A 24341-nucleotide genomic window follows, 5' to 3' on the forward strand; every position below is an offset into this window, starting at 1 on the left:
ACATGGCTCGAAACTCAACGAGTTTCTTCACCGCCTCTTCAACTCGTGGTCCTACAATAAAACCTTTATCAAAATCAGCTTGTAACTTCAGTAGCTCTGAAGGAACTGTATCTAACTCCATATCTTCCCATCCTTTAATAAGAGTTTGACACATGACATTAAAAACGTATCTCTGCGTAGGCTCTACCCATTGATCGAAGGTACTCATAATGTCCTCTGTACCATATTCTAGTCCATTCTCAATCCATTTACGAGCAAGGGAACCCAAAACTACTTTCTCGTCCGTAAGAGGAAGTTGACAACGAGATTGTCGTCTAGAGAAAGCTGGAGACAGATTCAAAGACCCAAGAAAAGGAGAAAAGAAGTTTGTGACAGCATCTGCTATTCTCCTATGTGAGGTAGGAGAATCCCTCAAAAGAACAGGAGACACTGAAGATGTAGAAGGCAACGGAGACTGAAACGTAGCCGACTGGGAAGCAAGAGCAGAAGATTGTAGAGGAGATGGGGGCTGAATTGCAGGAGGCAAAGGCGGAGCAGGGACAAGCAAAGGAGCATTAATAGGCTGAACAGTTTGCTGAACAACCGGCAATTGAACAACCATTGGTTGAGCAATAGGAGGAGGTAATGGAGGTACATTAGGAGTTTGAGCATAGGGCGGAGGGGAATTCAATAAACAATACATTAGGGAATCTTCTTCCAGTTCCCTATTTTTATCTGGAGGGGAAGTAGGCAACATCGGATAGCATCTATCTATCGCCATGCGATGTTGTCTCTCCAGTATCTCATTCGCACCATCTACTACATTGTTTTTAAACTGCTGAGCAGCCTGTATAATTGACATGTCTTGTGCTTTCTTATCTCTTTTCGCTTGCTTAATTTCTTTCTGTTTGGCTTCCTTACGCCAAAGGCGAAAAGAGTCAAACATTGCCGGCCGGGCTTTTCTTCTAAACAGAATCGCTTCCAAATTATCTAGTATGGCGGGGTCAAAGCTACCATTTTGGGGCCATCTCAAAACTCCACTATTTTTCGTGTATCGGACCCATGTCTCGTTAAAGGTAATGGGACCAATACCATGTTTCGAATAAAGCTCATAAGTGGGAGTTCCAACTGGAGAAATTGGACATGAATCCTCTAACTGGGAATCCCTAGTACAACCTAAACATGCGGGGCTCCTCACGACCCTTGGGCCTAACCGCTACCGCTGAAGTCGCCCCACGTTGGGCGCCAGTTGGAGAACCGCAACCTTAAGGCCCGGCGGCGCAGGGTACGCCTTAGATCCCCGGTATTCACCTGCCTTGTCAGAAACAGAGACACGGACTCTTCGTCTGGCGTAGAAGATTGTATTTATTAGCTGCAGCTAGTACAGTGGTCTTAGAAGTCGTTGATATAACGAGGTTCAAAAGAGACTGCCACTTAACTCCGTGGCGCACAGGTTTATATACGGTACAATACAATGCAAAATGCAGTCACACAAGAGCATGGGACATAGGCAAATGTTATAGACAATGCTTTAAGTCCAAAGCAACTCAAGTTCCCGGTTATGTTTGTCACTCGACCCCTTAAGTAAATTACAAATTAATCCACACAATTCAGTTTACAAGTAGAGAAAACACAGTTGTATGCTCTAGAACGACAGTCGTGAAACAAGAGAATGCATGAGACGTGTAGCGAAGGACAGCAGATAAGATAACCTAGGGGAAAGAATGGTGCGAACCAACAAATAGTCCGGACGGGGATTAATCAGCTCAGACAGGAATTAGTGTACTCGGCCATACCCTGACACTCGTTAGTAAACATAGGCAAAGAAGCCACCTGACACGTAAATGCAGAAACAACAAAAACATCGCACTCGCCGCACTGCCTGATTGAGGGCAACACAAAATGGCGGCGGCTACAAAATGGAGGCTGAGCACGAACGAATTTGCAATTTACAGAACCTTAGAATGACACCTTTTATCACTGTATTAAAATGTTCAACTGTGCCATTCCCACTTGGATTGTAAAGTGAGGTTGTCTTATGTTTAATACCACACCTTTCAAAATAGTTTTTAGCTATCCTAGACAAAAACTGTACACCATTCTCCGTTAGAATACAAACTGGTAATCCCTCCATTCCGAACATTTTATCAAACAATTCCAAAACAGTCTGTGTCAACTTTCTCCACAAACTTTACAATGGGCCATTTAGTAAAAAGATCAATAGCTACCAATCCAAACTCTTTCAGATCCCCAATAGGCCCTACAATATCCACTGCTACTGTGTCCCAAGGAAGATCTAGGATCAGTCATTCACTCATACTAGGTCTCAACGTTTTTAATGATTTATCTGCTGTACAGCAAACAGCGCAAATCCTCCACATATTTGTCAATCCCTGGTCACCAAAATGCACCTTTCACAACTAACTTAGTTCTAACCACTCCAAAATGTCCTTCATGAGATAATTCTAAAATCCTTTTTCTTAAAGAACTGGGAGGAACAAATTTTGTCTCCTCTCATCAAGGTATTATTCCCACAAGACAATTCCATACGAAGTTAGCAAAAAGGCCTAAAACAATCTGTGATGTTAACTTTCTTTGGACATCCTTTACAAATGTAATTAGATACTTTGCCTAGAACATTATCCTTTTGTTGTTCCTCTGCCCAATCTTCTTTATTGATTGCAGGTACACCTGATTCATGTATGAAAGCCACACTATATTTCCCCCAAGAATCATCCACACACTCCTCCAACGGAATAGGCAGCCTAGATAAACAATCTGCCACAACATTTTCCCTACCTGGTACATACATCATCTTGTATATGTACTCCTTCATCCACATAGATATTCTTGCTAATCTTGCAGATGCAACTGCAGTTCAATCACTTGAAAGCATACGAACTAAAGGTCGGTGATCAGTGCAAATGATTACAGGCTTCCCCCACACAAAAGCACGAAAATGCTCTAAAGCCCATGCACAAGCTAATTCTTCTCTCTCAATAATGGTGTATTTGGATTCATTTTCTCATTGCCTTCTTTTACTTTCTGTGATAATACAGCCCCCAACCCTTTTTCACTCGCATCAGTTGTTATTACACACTCTAAATTTGGATCAAAACTGTATAATGTGCTCACTGCCTGTAAATCAGTCTTAATTTGCGAAAACTCTTTTTCACATTCTTTGGACCATACACATTTTATATTCTTCTTCAAAAGAGATCGAATATTGTGCACCGTGGACGCAAAATTATGGGTGAAGTGAAAGGGTGGATAGCTGGGCAGAACGAAAGGGTAGAGAGATGGATGGATGAGCAAAAGGATGGATCATGAATGGATGGATGAGTGAAAGTATCGAAGTTGGGAGGTCATGAACCCCCAACTTTAGAAGCTACAGGGGGTGGTGTTCTTGATGGGCCTCCTCTGTCTGCAGCTTGGCAGACAAAGGAGAGTGAGTGAGTGAAAGGATGAATGCATGAGAGTGAAAGGGTGGATGGATGGGTGAGTGAAAGGATGGTTGATGTGATGATGGATGGATAAATGACTTAAAGGATGGATAAAAGAATGGACGAGTTTAAGAATGGATGCATAAGTAATAGGGTGGGTAGATGAATAAAAAGGGTGAATGGAGGATTTAAAGAATGGATGGGTGAGTGAAAGGGAGGGTGGATGGATGGATGAATGGGTGGCTGAGTGAAAGAAAGGGTGGATGGATTGATTGATATAAAGGATGAGTGAAAGGGAGGAAGGACAGATGGATGTAGTGAAAAGGTGGATGTGTGGATGGATACAGTGAAAAAGTGGATGGATGAGTGAAAGGGTGGATGGATAAGTGAAAGGATGGTTGAATGAAAGGGTGGATGCATGAGTAAAATGGAGGTTGGTTGGAAGGATGAAAGTGTGGATGGATGAGTGAAAGAATGGATGAGTGAAAGGAAGGTGGGTGGATGGATGAATGAAAGAATGGTTGAATGAGTGAAAGTGAAGGTGGATGGATGGGCAGGTGAAGGAAAGCATGGATGGATGAGTGAGTGAATGGATAAGTGAAAGGATAAATGGATGGATGGATGAGTGGTTGGTTAGAAGGATGAGTGAAAGGATAGATGATTGGATAGCTGAGTGAAAGGTTGGATGGATAGATTAGTGAAATAGAGGATGAATAGATGGAGTGCACAGATGGATGTAGTGAAAGGGTGGATGGATGACAGAAAGGATGAATGAATGAAAGGGTGGATGGAAAGATGGACGAGTGAAAGGGTGGATGGATGAATAGATGAATGGATGAATAGGCTTGGAGATGTATGCGTAGGTTTGGATATGGATGAGTGGATGGACATAATGGTGAAAGACTGAATGATAGGTAAAAGATTGAAGAAATGACAGACTATAAAGGTGACATTTTGTACATTAGAAGGTGGAAGAAAGAATGTATATGGATAGACGCTTGAATGGAAGAGACTTCCCTTTCTGGAAAGGGTTATGATTACTTCTTTTGTTTGCTTAGTGCCATAAGAGCTTTGGTTTGAAGTGGGGGTATTTTAATTTTCTGGCCTCTCCCATGTCTGTTAATTCCATATTAATCGAAATGCCACTCTGAACACAGGAAGTAGGATAAGGGAGGGAACCAGACCATCAACCTCCCCAGGAAAATCAGGAAGAACAACCTCCTGCTGAAAATGGAATTAAGAAGAAACCTTGGGGACAAAATCTGAATCCAAAGGCAAAATCATCTTATCCGGCAGAAACTGTAAAAAGGGATAGGAAATCAACAAATCCCCTAATTCCCCCAACCGGCGGGCCAAAGTAATGGCCAACAAAAATCCAACTAAGCAGAGAACCATAGCAAATTAGAAACCATCAAAGACAACTGGAGACCCTGAGGGACAGTCAACAAGTCACACGAAGGAACAATCACCAGAGACATCATCCGGCAGAGCCGAAAATTCAGCAACAACCGAACCACCAAAGGAGCAATTCCCTCCAGAGCATCTCCGTACCAACCTGCATGCACAGATAATTGCCCATCAAGCAGCCAGAGTAGAGGGGGCAGGAGTTTTAAAAAATCCATCCCTTGGGAACTCAAGAATCTTCAACGGTTCCTAGAAACCATCACCACCTCATGAGCAGTACACTATTTTACAAAGCAGCCCCAGTTCCTAATGTAAGACTTAGAGCAGTTTGAGCACAGATTGATAATAAAATCCCCACCCAAAGTATAATCAGTTCTTTCTTGGTAACATTACAATTGAACTCAAGGTTCTTCTCCAATTGTTGAAGAACAGGACATATTTCCTGGATAGGAACATTATTATAAATGTTCACTATTCCTAGCAGGCAGTCAGGGGGCGATTCGATGGTAATAAGCTGATAATACACATTAGACACTGCCATATATATACTAGTAAGGGACATGTAATACGAAATGTAAGTGCATAGTCCCCTTTGGGTCTCCCAGAGGTGGACTACACCACAGATATATGATATGTCTACTACCCATTAACATGTATCAGGTGTACCACCCAGGTCTCCTGGAGGTAGAGAATGTTAAAATTAGTAACAAATTACACCCATTCTACCACGGTAATTTTTACGCACTACTGCCACATTCCAGTATAAAATATTGGTTGAGCCATTAACATGGGTATTAGCTAAGCTGGTGACAGTATTTAAAGATAGGACAATGTCATGTATGGGTCTCCGCACTAGTTGTACTTTGTCGGGCCTTATTAGTTGCAGGCACTTTGCATATTGGATCAATAAAATTAGTGGGACCATTTCTAATAAACCCAGATAAAATATGCGGCTTAACAACTAGAGATAATATTGACCATACACACTTTCCACACACCTCCATCAGAGATAATTTAAATGTTACATTGTTTAAATATGATCTAGTTTTCTGCAACAAATGCTATAGTCCATCTGTTCCATTTTACAGTATCGTTAAAGTGAGAGGCGTACATTCTGTCATAGATTGTGTTATTTTCCAACAGATATTCTGCTACGGTTAAGACTTTAGTTACTTATAACGATTCGCTAAGTGACCATTTTCCACAGACTGCATGTCTTGCCCTCTTTTATAACATTTATGTTGAATTACAAGTCCCATTTAGTGGATGACATTGATAATGCTAGTGTAAATGGTTACTCCTTGAGATGAACACAAATTGAACCCAAAAGTTTTTTAGAGCAATTAGTCATTACACACAGTGAAGCCTTCAGGGTTTGCCTAGATGACACAATGGACCATGCTAAAGTTATAGAGGCCTTCAAGTCAATAAGGAAAAGGATTACGGATGGGCTATATGTGGTTAAAAGGCATTCAGCATGCAAGAGGAAAGAGTGGTTTGACTCGACATGCTCTAAGACTCATAGGAAATTAAAAGATGCTTTACATAAATCACCTAATTGCAAGCAGAAAGTACAGACACAAAGGAGGAAGTATAAACTATCCCTAAATCAGTGGAAAATAGCACTAAAAGATGAAGACTAGGAGTCTCTGCCTGAAGCAAGCCTTAACAATGATAAGACTGCCTTTTAGCTTGGGATAAATGCCCCCTTTATAAGGTCAGTAGATGTCCGCTAATTGGAGATTGCTATAAGCGAATTAGAATGGGTAGCTCAGTTCCCCAGCATTTATTAGAAGCCCAAGAAGCAGCACAGTGATTCTGGTCTCTTGACATTGCACATTCATATTGGTGCCCCCTCTCACAGCCCCATTCAACTTCCATTCTTATTGGACGAGGTCATCAAGGCATTATAATTGAGCAAAGGAGTAAAAGCACCAGGTCCCGATGGGATACCTGTGGACCTTTTTTAAGCTAATCTTGCTATTTGGGCCCCCCTATTGATGTTGGTCCTAGAAGCCTGTTGTAGCATAGGTTTTCTTGAAACCTGGTCACACTCACTCATAGTGCCAATCTATAAGAAGGTAAATTGACTTAACCCCTCTTGCTACTTGCCAATTTCAATACTGGACACACTGGTTAAAGTAGCAGGACATGACAATTCTCATTGAGAAGTATAGCCAGGCTAAGCATGGCAGTCTGGTTTTATCCTTGAATAGATTTGTCATCAGCCTTCAATTGTGTGGTGCATGATAATCTGTGGGCCATCATTGACCCTTGTTACAGTTTCTTAGGCAACTATATTCTAGAAGCAGGGCAAGGGTGCAGTATGGGGTTAAGGAAGAATGTATCTGATGCTTCAGCGCAGAGAGAGGGGTTAGGCAGGAATGCATACCGGCACCCTTCCTCTTCACACTTTACAATAACAGTTTGAGAAGTGTTTTAGTAGGCCAGTATAGTGATCTACTACAATGTTGACATCTTCCGATTCCTGCCCTACTCTATGCTGATGATGCCATGTTCATGACCTGTACTCCTGCGGCGTTTCAATGCCTATCAACAAGCTTTGCTAATTACATGCAGAATTTAGACCTGATAATTAACAAAGATAAAACTGTTGTTATGAAGGATGGGAAAAGGTCTTTGGAATTCTGGGATATAAAGATTGAAGATACAAAGATTATCCTGCCGAAGACCTTCTCCTACTTAGGTATTTCGTTTGACTAGGCGGGTTCTTGGAGACAGGCTATTAGTGCTAGGATGCTCCAATTGATGAAAACCACTACAACTGTGTGTAACGTCTCAAAGAAACTTGGCAGGAACCATGCATAGAGTTATTAATATTATATAAAATAAAATATTTATTAATAGCTCTATATGGGGTGGGGTTTTTTGGGGCACATTAACTGTCAAGCCTTGCAAGTAGTTGACAATGCCTTTTTGAGATATCTTTCAGCGGTGCCTGGTAGCTGCTCTTTCGATGTATGTATCACTGAGCCAGGGTTATCCTTTCTAACTGATTTGTCAAGATCCAACCAATTTTAATGTGGCATAAAATTTGGTCCACAGAGCTAACAATCCTCACTCATGAGATTATTAGGGATTGCCTAAAATCTCACTCTGCCTATCAAATACTGTGGAATTTCATGGGTGACATTGGGCATCCTGAGTTCTTTGACCAACCTGAAACCTTGGAAGGCATTAGTAGAAAGAAACTTAAAGCCAATTATCTGTCACTACTTGAGGAATTAAGACTATCTGCTGAACTGCTGAAGTCCAGCATTCATAATAACCAAATGATGCTGGTTACCTATGATATGCAACCGTATTTAAAAAATGTCTATAATGCTTAAGACAGGTTTGTCCTAACTCACTTTGCCTTAATAGATTCCATTGTTTGCCTAGCTTTCCACTGATTAATGATTGATCACAAAATGTTGTAAAATGTCCTTGGGACGATGTGTCATTATAGCATACCATCTTATCTTGTGAATGTTAATGTGATCAGAGAAAGTGCTGGATTTTACCACTGTTGAGGTCACAGGGTTTTATACAATATCAACCTGAATACTTTTTTCTACATTCCCTATCCACTGTGTATACTTGTTACATTATGTCAAGGTTTTTAAAGGCTGTGATCAAACGTAGAAAGTCTGTGTAATATGAAAATGTGAGGCTCTACAAAGTGCCTGTATTTATTCTTGATATATATGTTTTAAGTCTTTTTTATTAATGAATGTTTTTTTTATGTATCTGTATGCTTTGATGGTTTTTCTAAGAAGAAATTGAATAAATCTTAGTTTGAATGTTTAAATATTGTAAGACTTAAGTGTAGAATCCCTGCGGGATTCCTGAAAATCCTGTGTTACCAGAGAAGAACAACCCTAATTCTCCAATGCTAAGAGTTCAAGAGTTAAGTTGTGCGTTTCAGTTGATGGAGATGAGGCAAGGCAGGACTGGAAACTGAAGCGGGGATGAGATCACTGGAAACCAAACAAATCTGCCCTGGGACAACTGAAGCAACAGAGGGAACCAAAGGGACAAGGCCAAAAAGGGGCAATCAAGATCACTGACACCGTCTCCACCCGAATTGCCTGAATCACCCTTGGAGGAGGATAATCGGAGGGAAGGCACACAGAAGACCTGAGGGCTAAGGAATCGAAAGGGCATCCACCGTCCACACCTGAGGATAACCACCTCTGAACAAAACCGAGGAAGTAGGGGTTTGTGGGGATAGTCTAAAGGATTGATCCATGGATCCCCAAATGGAAGACAAATGTCCTGGAATAGGGTCATAGATCGGTGGTACAGGGCTGAAGAAGGCAGGTTGTGGCTCCAGCTATCCAGATGGAAATTGAGCTGACCCTGATTGTAGACTGCACTGATTGCCATGAGATCGGCCTCCCCCAGAACAAATCAGTGAAGCCAGATGATTCAGAGGGGCTTTCCGCATCCCACCATGGCGATTCAAATACCAACGTGCCACTTTTTTTATGTTGCATAGCACACAAACAACACACACACACACACTATTGAAAACACATCCACAGGCACCACAAGCACAACTCCCACAACCACCACAACCATCACAACCACAAACATTTTTTTTAACTGTCAATACAGCCATATTCATTTTACCTTGATAAGTTGTGAAATGTACACTAATGCATTACACATGTTATGTTAATGTAAATGTTATCACTTATTTATAGAGCGCACGGTCACCAAAGGTTTCATGGCACTAATCATGCTTCAAGTTGTGGCGTAAGGACCCATTTAAAATGCTAGCCCAAACAGCCATGTTTTAAGCGCCTTTCTGAAAAGAACTAGGTAGTCGCCCCGTTTCATTGTTAAAGAAAAGGAGTTCCAAAGAGTAGGTGCCAGATAGGAGAACCTGCAACCTCCATAGCGTTTGAGTTTAATAATCGGAACGGATAAAAGATGGAGATGAGATGAACGTAAGTTGCGCCGAGGAACATGCTTATTAATCAGCATATTATTGAATTTTTTGACTGTTGCAATGCAGTGCTTTGAAGATAAGACAGCCAGTCTTGAATGCCGCGCGTTGCTCCACGGGTAACCAATGGAGCTTGAGCAGCAAAGACTTAGCAGAGTGCCATTTTGGCTGTTTATAAATTAATCTTACCGCCTAGTTCTGAATTATTTGCAAACGTTTTAGCGAAAACTGAGGCACACCGATGTAAAGGGAGTTAGAGAAATCCAGGCGAGAGATGACCAGTGCTATCACCACTTGGATTAAGCTGAGTGGGTCAGCAAATGAGCGATCTTCCTAATTTTTTGTAGTTGATATAGACTAGTGGAGATTACAACCCCCAGACTTTTTACAGAAGAGGACGCAGTGGGGGGGGGGACCCAGTTCACTAGGCCAGAAGTGCGGTCCCCAACAGTCCTCACTCTTCCCAGGCAACACAAGTTCTGTCTTGCCTGGGTTGAGCTTCAGATAGTTATTATTCATCCAACGCTGAATGCGGAGCATGGTGTTTGAAATTCCACAGCAGCATTAGGAGAGTCCAGGGAGAAGATCAACTAAAGGTAATCAGTATAGTTGAAGATGGTTACTTTCCGATTTTTCAGCGAGTGGAGCAGGGCCCTCAAATAAAGATTGAATAGCAGTGGTGACAGGGATGAGCCCTGCGGAACACCACAAGCGGTAGTAACTTTGGGTGCCATAAAAGTTCCCAGACGTAATGCTTGCGTTCTGCGTGTAAGAAACAACTTGATCCAGTTATAAGCCGGACCTTGGATACTTGCTTGTTCGACACGGTTCAACAAGATGTTATGGTTGACCGTGCCGAACGCTGCCGACAGATCCAGAAGCATCAGGGCCTGGGGGGTCCCCTTATCCGAATTAGCTCTTAGCATATCCAGTACAGCGAGTACTACGGACTCCGTTGAATGGGCAGGCCAGAAGCCCGCCTCATTAAGCTCCAGGTATTCCATTTGTTCGATGAAATTCAATAAACATCTGGCCACATGGGCTTCCAAGATTTTGGCCAAGCATGTGATAAGGGATATGTGGCGATAATTAGAAGGGGTTAGAGGATCTGCCCCAGGCTTTTTCAAGAGAGGAACTATCATAGCATCCTTAAACGCCCTGGGTACCACCCCCTTGACTAAAAATTCATTCAGGAAGGGGAGGATGCTATTCAGCAAAGCCAAAGAAACATCCTTAAGGATGGAGGGTGGGCAGCAGTCATTAGGAGAGCCCGATTTAACCCGGGCCAAAAGGTCGGACAGGATTTTAGGGCATACAACTGAGAAGTGGTTCACATAAACCTGCATTTAAGAGCAATGTAAAAATACACGAGATTAAAGCAATTGTCAACACACTATTAACAGTAAGACAAGTGCAAAAGAAGCTTACCTTAGAATGTTAATGTTATTGTTATTGGTATTTGTATAGCGCAACTGTTACCCGGAGGTGTCCTGGTGGTGTGTGAAGGCCTACAGAGGATTGAATGGCATGGGAGAAAATGGCAAGATTAGTTTCTAAACAGCCATGTTTTCAAAGCCTTCCTGAAGGCCAAAATATTGGTCATGCTTCGCAGATATAATGCAAAAACCACAGTTGATGGACAGAATGCAGAACAATGTCATACATTCACCCCAGTACAGAGATCTGGGCCTAAATCCATATTTTTTTTGCACTCCACACCACCCCAGTTCAGACATGGCCATATGCAAATCAGTCTGACCCTGTGCCTCATGGGAACAGTCCAGCCCGAACTGCCAAGCCATGCCTTCCCTGGACTGGAAACAAGCTTCCGAGGACCGGTTTCTGGCATTCCAGCCGTCTTCAGCCCGGCTTGCTTGAATCCAGTGGTGTGGAGTGCATGGGACTCACGTCTGAGCATACCCATCCCACTCGGAATGACAAATGCAAAAACCACAGTTGATGGACCTGATGCCCAGTTATGTGGTGGGGATGACATAGATCTTAGTTTGCAGCTTATGAAGTGGCCCTCTGCATGCACACAGTTCCTGAAGGGGACAGGGGATTAGCCTGTGGAAACACAGGCTCATTGGGCCCGATTCACAGAACTAACTTAAGACAAAGTCCTAAACTTACTACTTTTGGTATTCACAGAAGTTAGGATTTTGTCTTAAGTTTGTCTTAAGACAGACTTAAGACAGACTTAAGTTAGGATTTTGTCTTAAGTCGGTCTTAAGTCTGTCTTAAGACAAACTTAAGACAAAATCCTAACTTCTGTGAATACCAAAAGCAGTAAGTTTAGGATTTTGTCTTAAGTTAGTTCTGTGAATCGGGCCCAATGTTGGGAAGTATACACTAGTGACCCCCCAATGCAGCTTACTAGCTTATGTATGTCCCCATGAAAGAGGCCCTTATTGGCAAATTTGGTCAGGCCCCAGATAAGTAGCGCCTGACAATAAGAGATAGTCAGGCAGAGACACACCAGTCTGTGTGGATTTTCTAGGATCCATTTACAAGGAACTGGAAGGTTGGGTAAAAGGTAGAAAAGTAAAGGATTATGATGGACTGTACAATTTGTTTATGAAGGCGCACATGTTGAGTGATTGCTTTACATAGTTGCATCAGCACCTGATAGATTCCAAACTACCATGCTCAGAGAGGTTGGGAAGGAAGCGGACCTCTGGCTCAGCACCGGAGTATCCAAAAAGATACCCAAGTGGGAGTGCACTAAAAAGGAGGTTTGGATCCCCATCATTAAAAGGAAGGGGAAGGTGTTCTCTAAAGGGCCCCAAAGGGACGGATTCCCATTCCAGTCTTGAAATAAGAAGGTATGTTGAGTGGTTAGAACCGCATTGTGCCCATCCAGCCCGGGTGCATTGACTGTCTACTGACAGGGCACAAGAAAGGGTACTCAGGAATTCCCCAAAAGCCTCACACTGGTGGGAAACCCTGGGAATTGCCAGTGTAGTGCTGTGGACGAAGTTGCCTGGGTTTGCATTGCATAATGGGGAGAGATCACACTAATTTCCTGGGTGGCAAAGATCTGGTACCCAAGGGCCCCATGCTTGTTAGCACTAAGAAATTGAGGTAGTGTCATATCTTCAATGGGAAGAGGGTGGAATGTCTGTGAAACACAGAAACCAGTATGACTACTTTGAGGTGTCAGCTGGTGTATGCAGTGCATAGTAGCAGTTCCAAAGGAGATGTGTTGGCCCCAAGCTGCCGTTTGCAGCGGTGATGTGAGTCTTTTGCGATGGGCCTAATTCATTCAGCAGAGGCAATGCTTTGGTTCTGCTCGGGGATGTTCCACTCAGCCAATGAAAAGCATTGGTTCTGCTCGGGGATGCATCGCTCAGCAGAGAAGATTAATTGGTGCTGCTAGCAAGCACCTTAGGCCCACTTCAAAGGTTCCAGGACTGGGGTGGCACCACTTTGCAGAGTAGACTCACAGAAGACAGAGCCCAGGTGCATGGGGTGGGAACATTTTATGTCCCTGAAGCTTCAGATCAGGAGGCTTCTCAACTAGCCCTTGAAGTGACTCTGGGTTCTGTGGTCAAGTGTTGCAAATCAAATCCTTCTCACCCTGGTAGGAGGGCATCAGGCCCGCAGGTCAGCACAGAAAAGCAGTGGTCCTGCAAAGTAGCTGTTCAGCAAAGTTGTAGTCCTTGAGCAGGACAGCAGTCTTTCTTTTGGCAGAGTAACCACAGGTCTAGAAGTGTAGTGTAGTGTCCACCAATCAGTAGGAACCGCGCATTTGTGGATGAGATAAACTTAGGATCGTGCCAGACTGATTCCATGTACCCCGAATGATATTTTGTTTATTGGGCCAGCTAGCTGGCAGTGCCACTGTTACCCCCCTAACCTAAACAGGGAATAAACAGTTCTGACTTCACTGAAGATGACAGCTCCGATCCCTCAGGAACCATGGTGACAGGATTCAGACTTTGGTTCAGTGACTTATGCTTTCTTTTGCTCAGAGAAATATACAAAGAATAAACAGGGGGCATTTTCAATAATTATTGAACCAGAGTAATTCTTGTATAAAAAATGTGGGCTGCGATAACTAAAACAAAGAGCTACACCATCTTGTTGAGACAGGTTATATATGCATACATATAAGAGATTGTAACAACGGAGCGCATCTCTACGATGCTAAACCTAACCTATATGTCTGGGGTGCAAATGTATATTTTGCCAAGAAAACCCCTGTCTGGATGATTTAACCTCTTTACCTTGAGTGTACGACCCTGTCTTGGACACAAATTGGATACTCCTCACAGAGTTGTCTGTCAGCTGCTAGGCAAAAGCTTCAGCATGCAGGGATACCTCGAGATCAGTTGAAATGTTTCCACTGATTATGTTAGGAAACAAAAGGCTATATATAGAAAATTGCATCCTTGCCTCGGAACGAGATAAGGATAGGGCAACCATTGTTTGTGTTCTACAGATAGCTGTGTCGCCATATGGATGTAATAATAAAACACAGTTGTATCATGCACGTGAGAGGCCTTGCACCAAATGCTAAGGCAGTGTAATGTGATTCTCTCAAAGTGTTCTGTGTCAGCAAGGTCGGTGTTTCTGTGAAACCAGTCGGAGTGTCATGAATAAAAAATGTGTGTCAACTGTTAATGTGGCAAAGAGCAGGCGACTTTAGAAAAATGGATTTGTGTATATGTAAGAATTATAAAAATTACTATTGGGCCCTAACTTGGGCACATGACAGAAGTGTACCGAAGTGGTAGTGACTGCGGTCCAGTACATATACCCAGTGGTAAAGGAAACTGTAAGACATGCCCTTCCTGCCTTAGCTCCTGACTCACTCCAGGGGAGTATGCAGTCGTTTGTAAATGGCAAGGACACAGCCTATACAGGTGTGAGTGAGGTTGTGCCCAGCTCCTCTTTTCCATCAGGCCAGAGATGGCCCATTGAGACACACCAAGCTCCCATTGTGTGTGGCTGTCTAGGAGGAATACACCTAACCCAACCACCAACTGCACCCACTCATGTGATCAGAGACAGGCTACAGGCATCAATGGCTGAAGTAAGAAAATGCCAATTTCTGAAAGTGGCCTTTTTCAGAATTGCAATTTAAAATCAGACTTCACAATAGGTTTGGATTGGACATTTTGATTTCAGAGAATTCAGACCTGAAGGGTTTATCTATTCCCAATTGGAAATTACTTGCATAAAAAGTAATAAGGTAATCCCAATGTTATCCTAAGGGATACATAGTCCTTGCAGTAGGATAAAACAACTTTGAGAGATTATCACTACCAGGCCATGTAAAAACTAAAAGAACATGTCCTGCCTTTTAAATACATTGCACCCTGCCCTCTGAGTTATCCAGGGCCTACTTTAGGGGTGACTTATATGTACTGCAAGGGATGCTTTGGGACTGGCAAAATGTTTATTTTGCCAGGTCGATGTGGCAGTATAAACACCTACACACATCCTCTGCAATGGCAGGCCTGAGGCATAGTGAAGGGGTTACTTAAGTACGTAAACAACACAGTCAGTGCTTGAGGTCCACTAGTATTATTATACAACAGTATTATAGTCAACTCACAAAAATGTAACCAGTGCTAAAGTGCGTATGCTCTCTCCCTTAAACAGGGTATGGCTGGATGATCCTGAACTGGCATACTTAATTTGCTTATAATTCCCTAGTATAGTGGTGATACATCTATACAGGGCATGTGCATTAAATGCTACTATGGGCCTGCTCTTGGAGGAATTGTTTACCCAACGTTCAGTAGTTAATTGGACATCTAGATGATCCTATTACATACCATGCAAGAATCACTTCGAAAATCAAACACAGTGTATTGATATGAACAAAAGTATATTATTTTATAACTTAGTCAATGTTTCTTCAAATCCACAGTATATACATTTAGTACAAAAACAATATATACACCAATATAAACAGCAATACATACATATTTTAACATACTAACACTGGCTCCACCAGATTATCCCTCATAATTACTACTATAAACTCTATACAAGGATCTAGGAAAGCGTAAAATTATCTTAATAGAACAAGTTTATACATTCATGGTCCCATCAGTTAAATCCTTATCTTTCAACTGGTTATAGGGAACTGACACACCACAAAGTGTAACTAAGTGTGTTAAGAAGGATAGACTTGTCAAGTGGCCAAATAGGTCCATTAGACCATCCTCGGGACTCAGTGTTAAGAAGAAATCAATCTTGCAGGTAATTGCCTCTAAAATATACAGGCTCTGCCAAAAATGCCTTATGTAACGAATGAGGAAACATATCCACATAGGATGAAAGCACTGGTCATTCAATTTGCACTCTGTACCGCAGGGTACAGACAACTCCTCAGATACATATATCTATGGTAAAGTGTACAGAGTCCTGATACCAGCAAAATTTAGGTCAGAAAAATGGAGAAGGTAGGCAAAAAGATGGAAAGAAGACCACCCTAAGGCTGTCAATTCTGGTATGAACACACTTCCTTGGAAGGTTGTCAGAAGGACAAGGAGACTGAAACAGCGGCCAAATTCCCATCAAGAAGGGGTCATGGGAAACCAACCCCTAAAACTGCTACTGTCTTGGACCCTGAGGGGAAGGACTAGGTATGTACATGGCAGGATGCGGCTAGTCTGAAAGTCCCGCCTGAGTTTGTGGGTGGCAAACTACAAGAGGACTGTCCCTTGTAGAGTTCTGCAAGGTGCAGAAGGAGTGCCCCCACTCTCTAGGGTCTTCAGCAACAGAATGAAGCCCAGAAGGCTAGAGACACCTCTGGTAATGAGTACCTTTACTGGGCCAATGACCTGTATAGTGAGCCTACAGTTCCTGAGCCAGGGTCAACCAGAGTGGTGGTGGATCCCCAGTGCTATCAGGCCTCCCTTATGGAGCTGGCTCATGGCTTCCCTTAGCAGGACATGGGGGCAGGTCGAAACTTTTTACTGCTTGGTCACACACACGTGCACTAGCCCCAGGTTAGTATCAATGTAGATGTGTTCTGCCAGTTTTGTGTGACAAATCAGGAGGGAAGCGAAAGGCTCCCCTTCAGAAGTTCTCTATAGTAGGAACGTCCTTTTAGAGGGTGGGAGTGGACATTGATGGTCCTCTGGGCTCAAAGACTGCCCTAGGGAACGGGTTTATACTTGTGTTGGTGGATCATGCCACCTGGTACTCTGAGGCCATACCACTGAAAACAGTGACTGTACCTGTAGTGGCCAAGGCATTGATGGAAATATTTATCTAGTTGGGATTCCAGAGGAGGCAGTATCTGATAGAGGGACCAATCTGATGTCAGCGTACATGAAGTCCTTGTAGAATGACTGTGGGGTTAAAACAAGTTCTCCACAACATACTATCCCAAGAAAAATGGGCTGTTGAAAAGACTCTAAAGAACCTAAATCAATGACTTTACCAGGATTTCAACTTTACCAGGATTTCGTCCAATGGCTATTCCACGTCATTGAGCCCTCCTGAAACTCAAGCTGCTGCCATAACGCGTTGAAGGATTTGGACTTTCATTTTTTAGACGAATGCCCAAATTTACTGGAAAGTAATGCAGCACAGCAACTGAAGTTGCATGAAAGCTAGTTGTGTTGCATGAAAGGAAGAGCGCAGAACAAAGCCTTATCTACTAAGATGTGGCACATATTTCCTCAATTTCTGCACTGGCTCACTTTTGGCTGCTATGTGCCAACACAAACACTCATCCAGTATGAAAACTATCCTTTAATACTTTTCCTGCTCTGTATGTGTGATCTACAATGCAGCTCACATGCTAACTAGTCTACCATGACCAGTTGACCTGCTTTTAGCATTTAGTACCTTTTTGTGATATTGTTTACATATAATTTTAAAAAGTCTTATCTATGGCTCTTCTAATTGGATTTTTGTTATATTGGTGTCATTTTATTTCTTAAACAATGACTTTATGTTTCTAATATTTGATTTGTTTTTTTTATTGTGTTGCATTTTTCACTTTGTCCTGTTTTGGTGCTGTGTAAATACTTTGCACAATGTCCTAAGTTAAGCTTGTGCCATAGCTCCCATGGGGTTGAGCTCAGGATAATTTAGTGACTTTGAGGGTTCACCTCAACAAGAGTTGTGGGTATTCCTTCACGTGGGTAGTCATTCACCCCAATTATTATTACAATTTCTTACATGTTTTCCACATGTTAAAATAAAATGACCATACCTACCTAAAGCATACATTTACTGTGAGAATATCTAATTCCACTCTCCCAAATTAATACTTGTTTGCTGAAAAATATGTTCTATATAAATTGGTGTTTTAGACATAAGACACTTGACTGCATTATATTGTTGTTCTAAGACCATTTAAAAAGAGGCACATGCGTAAATATGAAATGTTTATGTCATGTAGCAAAATCTAGGACATATTAAATTATTAGATGGCTTATGAAAATTACAAATGTAACACATTTTTTCAAGTGCTGTATCTTTGTTTCTTTACATTCATAGCGTATAGTGTATTATTCTAACAAATATCCCTTAGCATATATCTTCCTCATGGTGTAATACTCTCTAGCAGTAAACTATAGCAATACAAGTGATAGAGATATATCAAAATATGACTAATAGAGTAACAGTGTGCAGAATAACACTCTTTTAAGACCACATTCTTGATATTAGCGTTCTACCCATAGCAATATGCATTGTTTTACATTTACACACCCTGATTCTGTTTGTGTGACTTTCAGTATGTTCTCTAATGTGACATTAGTTTATGTTGGCCTGGGGTATGCAGCATAGAATGGTATCAGCATTATCTATAGTAGTTAAATAGTCCACAAAACAGTTACAAATGTATTGGGCAACTAGTATATGTGTGTGTGTATATATATATATATATATATATATACATATATATATATATATATATATATATATATATATCTATATATATAATTAAAAAAACAGTCCAAGTTCAGTGTGCTCTTTTCACAGCATGTGCTCGGACGTCGAGGTTGGACCTAACCTCACTATTATGTTTCTCATCAAAAAGAAAGCACCGCACTCCTTGAGTCTTCGTTTCCTAGCTTGAAGTTATTGTTAAGGCACAAATCTCACCACCACCACCTACACATTTCGACCAAGAAATAGTCTTGTTCACGGTATCGTGAGTCCATTCTCTGTTTTATCTATTTATAGTTCAGCCATGTTAGCCCATTATGAGGCATTATGGGACTAGAAATTATGTGGTCACAGTTCATCTTAGTTGTTATACAAGCCTTATCTTTTATGGGGAAGAGTTGGTGTTCAACATTTTGTTGATCATTATGCTGGGCCTTAGAGTCTTGGATTCTTGTTGATCTCACTTTTAACCCATTTTTTTATGTATTCATTTTTTAAATGGATATAAGTTCACTTGGTATTGGTGATATCGTTTGTGGTTCAAGTATTCCTGCAATAACCGGCATAGTGCCTATTCGATTCTTAGGTTCACTCTTGGTCAAAACGCGTAGATGGTGGTGGTTTTGGTGAGATTTGCGAAATAAATCGAAGCAAAGAAATGAAGACTCGAGGAGTGCGGTGCTTTCCTTTTGATGAGCAATATATATATATATATATATATATATATATATATATATATATATATATATATATATATATAATTTGAACTACATTCTAGAAGAATATTACCAATTCAAGAATTCCTATATTGTCGTCATTATTTGAGAGTCACATAAAGCCATGTTGTGTTTCTAGGCTTGAGTTCTTCCCAACCCAATTCAAAATTGGTGTCTTTTATATTGTTTTGTAATGTTTCTTCCATACTACTGGGTTTTCGCATTCTTTCAATTAATATTTAGATTCAGGCATGCATCCTCTTATGATTTATGATCAAATGCCACACCTCATGTTTACTTTTCAATTTTTTTTATCTGAAACATATCTCACCATTTTTTGTACTCCTGTGTCGCAGAATCTTCCAGAAAAGTGTCAGTGAGATAAAGAGGATAGAAAACATAAGTCGCTCTCCGTGGTTTTCTCATATCACAGCCACTGTACTTGGCCTCAGCACAATTCATGCTTATGACAAAAAGCAAGAATATGTCAACCAGTGAGTATATATATTACCTGCAAATCTCCTCTGGTACTTAATGTGTGTTTGGTCTTTGTATTAAGAATTGAATGACTATGCATCAACTGATATTCACATGCTAGTATGATGTCTTAAACCTAATCATGTTAAAAACTATGGTTTAAAATGTCCCTTTAAGACTTCCCATTATATTTTAAAGCATTATCACATTGCACACCGTGCAAAATGCCATTAGCCAGCAATGAAAGCCCACCCATCACCTTGAGGTCAGTCTGTGATGGATGCTTCTTATATTGGCACTCTGATTCACACACATAGAAAACTGGTTTTGTGTGTCTCGTTTCACATCCTTCCTCATCCATTGTCATTCATTGAGGCAGGAAAGGGGAAGATCAAACTCTGATGAATCTCAGCATTGAACACTCCAGGTTACCCTACGGACCCTTCTACTCAGCTGCCTACCCCTTACTTACTACAGGTTCATGTAGGTTGTGTTAAGAACTACTCCATCCAATAAAGACAATGCATTGTGACCAATGCTAGGAGTACAAAAGAATGTACATCATGATGATTTACACTCCACTTATTCCACTCCTCACTGTGTTTTAACACAGATGAACAAATTAAGCAATAAGTAAATTGTGGTTATATATAACACAATGCAGATGTAACTGTTACTAGATCCTGATTTCCTGATGGCATGCCTCTGGGAGAGGAGCCTCAGCTGTGCCACATCAAGACCTAAGTGCCTGCACCACAATCTTGGGTAGAGAAAAAGTTTTTTTTTGGTAGTTAAAAGCTTTCAGAATGGTAATCAGAAGGATATTCTACAATGTGTGCTTAGTTACAGTTCTGTCTTCCAACGGTTAATGTGGTAATGAGTAGATAAGCTGGTTTAAAATAGGTAAGTCAGCAGATACAAACTATGTAACATTACTGAAAGTATGTCACTTGACACACGTATTGGGGTGAAATGCAACAGTGATAAGGTTCTATTAAAACACCTCCCAAGAAGGGTAACTTAAAACCTTTAAAAAGGTATTCTTATTGGAACACGTTGGTGTGATTCAGAACTTCAAGACCACAGCAATGGCATGAGTTCACAGTATAAAATACAACCACCGTAACATAACATGACGTAACATAAAATGACATGACATAACATGACACGACATAACAACACATAACATGAAGGGCTTAGTAAAACATTTTCCTATTTCTCCTATTAATATGAGGCTTATGGAGGACCCTCTATGGATGCAAAAGCAACAAACAAGTCAGAATAATGTCTCCATCCTGCGCATTTTGAAGCCTGTTAATAAGGTGACTGATATCTACACATTGGTTGAAGCAATGTCTAATATTTCCTCATTAAAATGTTACCAAAATAATTGTGCCCCAAATATTACAGATGTGTTTAAGAAACTGATCTTGTTGAAAATTCTATAACATATGTGGGAAATGTAGCATCCTCCCAAGCCCGGTAACATGCAAAGAACCACTCCACACATAGAGTTTTGTAGTGCATGTCTTTATTCTTCAGAAAGTACACACTGTAATGAACTTTATTAACCATACCAAGTCACACCCAAACAATTATATCTAACAATTATGACTACGGAGTCCATCAGAGACCAGAAGGGTTCCGCTATTCATATTTACAAGACACTACATCTCCCCCTTTGTTAAATAAAAAGTACAAATGTTACATACATGCATCAAAGCTCCTCAGTGATTTGTCAAGGTGCTTGAACCAATCTTCCAGATCTAGTCATGTGATGTCAATGAGATGGAAGAGAGGGGCCTGCCTCAGGCACCAGGGAGGAGGGGTAGGCTAGGAGGTGGGCTCTCTGGACTTTCAGTTGGGCAGATCTTCCTTCTGACATCTGGAGTCAACAAATATCAATGCAGGGGCTTTTCAGTGCGAGGAGTCACTTGTGGTGGACATTCCAGGATGCTGAGGGCTCACCATATGTCCTTTAATCATCTCAACGCATAGGAGTTCATCATTGAACTGAGCATCAGATTTGCATTTCCATTTTTGCTTGACCAGGACCAGAACTCCTTTCTTGGAAAAGTGTCTGAAGCACATCAGCATTTATAAGCTTAGGTGTTTATTCTAGACTTGTGCAAGGAATCCATCGCACAAATCTCGTCCGCTTATGTAGAACTAGGAGTGGTCCATTGCTGCAATTTGGTTCTCCTAAACATCAAGGTGGCAGGGTTTTCTACTGTAGTAGAATGTGGCGGTGATCTGTAATCATGAAAGGCTAAACTTAGATGCAATTTGAGTTAACTTCTTTGTAGCACTGCATGCTGAACAACTCTCTTTAGCGTACCCATGAAAGGTTCATCACCACCATTGGCCTGTGGCCAGTGAGGGGTACTTTTCGGATGTTTAACATTCATGTTAGTGAGAAAATCTTTAAACTCTCAGCTGTTAAACTGTGGGCGATTGTCTGACTTGAGAACAGAGGGGACATCCCATGTTGCAAAAATGCAATTTAATGTCCCAATGACTTTGTTATGTGAGGTTGATGACAGATCTTCCACAAGGGTAAATCGTGAGTACTCATCAGCAAGTACCATTAGATCATGTCCATTGTTAAGGAGTTCAAAGAAATCAACTTCAGTCCTCTCCTGCACCTGCTTCAGGAGGTCAGACATAACTAATGGATGCTGCGTTGTTTTGGGGGACGAGCAGTTTAACAAATGACAGGTCTATGATTCTCTTTCTTCTCTTTCGTCAAGACGAGGAAACAACACTCAGTCTAGAAGGGCTTTCTTGGTGGCGTCAATGCAATGATGACCCTCATGGGCTAGTTCAAGGCCTTGTTGTTGCAGACCCTCTGGAATGACAATTCTAGACCCTCTTTATATAATTCCCTTTTTGGGTGGCAGAGTTCCTCACTCACATTTTTGAACTTTTGGTATTCAACGTCATCTGTCAGAGGTCAAGTGTGTTTATTCCAGGATTGTTGGGCATTAATGTCTTTGAGAACACACAGATCTCGATCTGTATTTGTAGTTGCAAGAATTTGCTCCGCTGAAAGAGCTGCAGGTACGCTTGAATGGCCTATAAAGTTAACATAGGTCTCAGTCACTTTAGATGTTGGACTGTGACACTGCACTGGCACTCATACAAAGTAGTCAGCAGGATTTAGATTTTTACCTGGCCTATGCACAATAGTGTAATCATACTCTTGCAATCACAACACCCACCTCTGGATGCCAGGGGGCACATTGGCCTTTAGATTCCCAAAAATAGTGAGCAAAGTCCGGTGGTCAGTGACAACTGGTGAAGTGCTTTCAGTATCGAAATACTTGCCCACAGTACAACTAGACTTTCTTTCTGAGGTTAGGAATGAGCATATTCGGTCTGTGACAGACTCCTGCTTTTATAAACCACAATGTGTCTTTGAGTGTTGCTGTGTCCACTGTGCTAGGCAAGGATTTCACCCAACCTCACTGAGCAAGTACCTACTACATTCTCAGTATGAAGTTTGGATCAAAATAGGCCATTTCAGTAGCATTCTTAATTGCACGTTTGATTTTCTTAAAAGTTTGATCACATTCAGGTGACCACTGGAACACAGTGTTCTTTTTTGTCAAGTCTTTCAACAGAGCACGTACTGTGACAAGTTACAAATGTACCTGGAACAGTAACTGGCCATGCTATTAAAAGGATTGCAGCATGGTCACATCTTGTGGTGGAGTAGCGGGCAATAGGTCTTGTACTTTAGCTGGATCTGGGGTCATTCCCTTTTCAGAAAAAATATGCCCATAGAATTTGAGTTTTGTTTTGTGAAACTCACACTTTTCTGCATTCAAAGTGAGAACAATGTAACCCAGGGCTTTGTCATGTTCCTTTCGAGTGGCTCCAAATACCAGTCAGTGTATCAATACTATAATTAAAAGCATGAGTGACAGGCTGTATTATGCAGGAAATTACATCCTGAAAATGTTCTGCAGCTGATTACACCCCAAAACGTAGTCATTTATGGCTGAACAAATCAACACGAGGAAAAAAGGTGGTAACGTACCTGCAGTTTTCCTCTAGTTCGAGTTGATGATACCCCTTGTTCAGATCAGCATGAGAAAAGACTTTGGCACCATTCAGCTGTAAAATCATATCTGCAATTTGGGGATCTGGATGTTGTTTTCTCTGATTTGACTTGTTAGCTTGACTCATGCTGACTCAAATGTGCACAACACCACCACTGTTCTTTTTGAGTATAATCACCTTAGGTGAAACCGATGGTGTAGGACCAGTAGAGCATTAAAACATATCATGTTTTAGCAACATTTCCAATTCTTTCTCAACAACTTACTGCAAGTGAAAAGCAATTTGACGATGTCGTTGAGCAGCAGGACGAATGTCCTCATTGATATGAAGTTGAACTTTCATGATCTTCAGCTTTCTCAGTCCATGAAACAATCATAGAACTGACTTACTATTTCTGCATGTGCATTTATGTTATAGTTGATGGAAATCCGACCCATG

General features: G+C 41.4%; 1 protein-coding gene across 1 annotated transcript in view; it reads left to right on the plus strand.

Moving 5' to 3' along the window:
* The window catches only part of LOC147677796 (ATP-binding cassette sub-family C member 12-like), a 1047046-nt gene that overhangs the window by 776197 nt on the left and 246508 nt on the right, over positions 1-24341 (plus strand). Inside the window, exon 23 of the mRNA XM_086945450.1 lies at positions 19718-19855. Within this exon, the coding sequence (XP_086801576.1) occupies positions 19718-19855 (138 nt within the window). The remainder of the gene's footprint in view (positions 1-19717; positions 19856-24341) is intronic.

This window comes from Lissotriton vulgaris, chromosome 12, assembly GCF_964263255.1.
Source record: "Lissotriton vulgaris chromosome 12, aLisVul1.2, whole genome shotgun sequence".
Classification (NCBI taxonomy): domain Eukaryota; kingdom Metazoa; phylum Chordata; class Amphibia; order Caudata; family Salamandridae; genus Lissotriton; species Lissotriton vulgaris.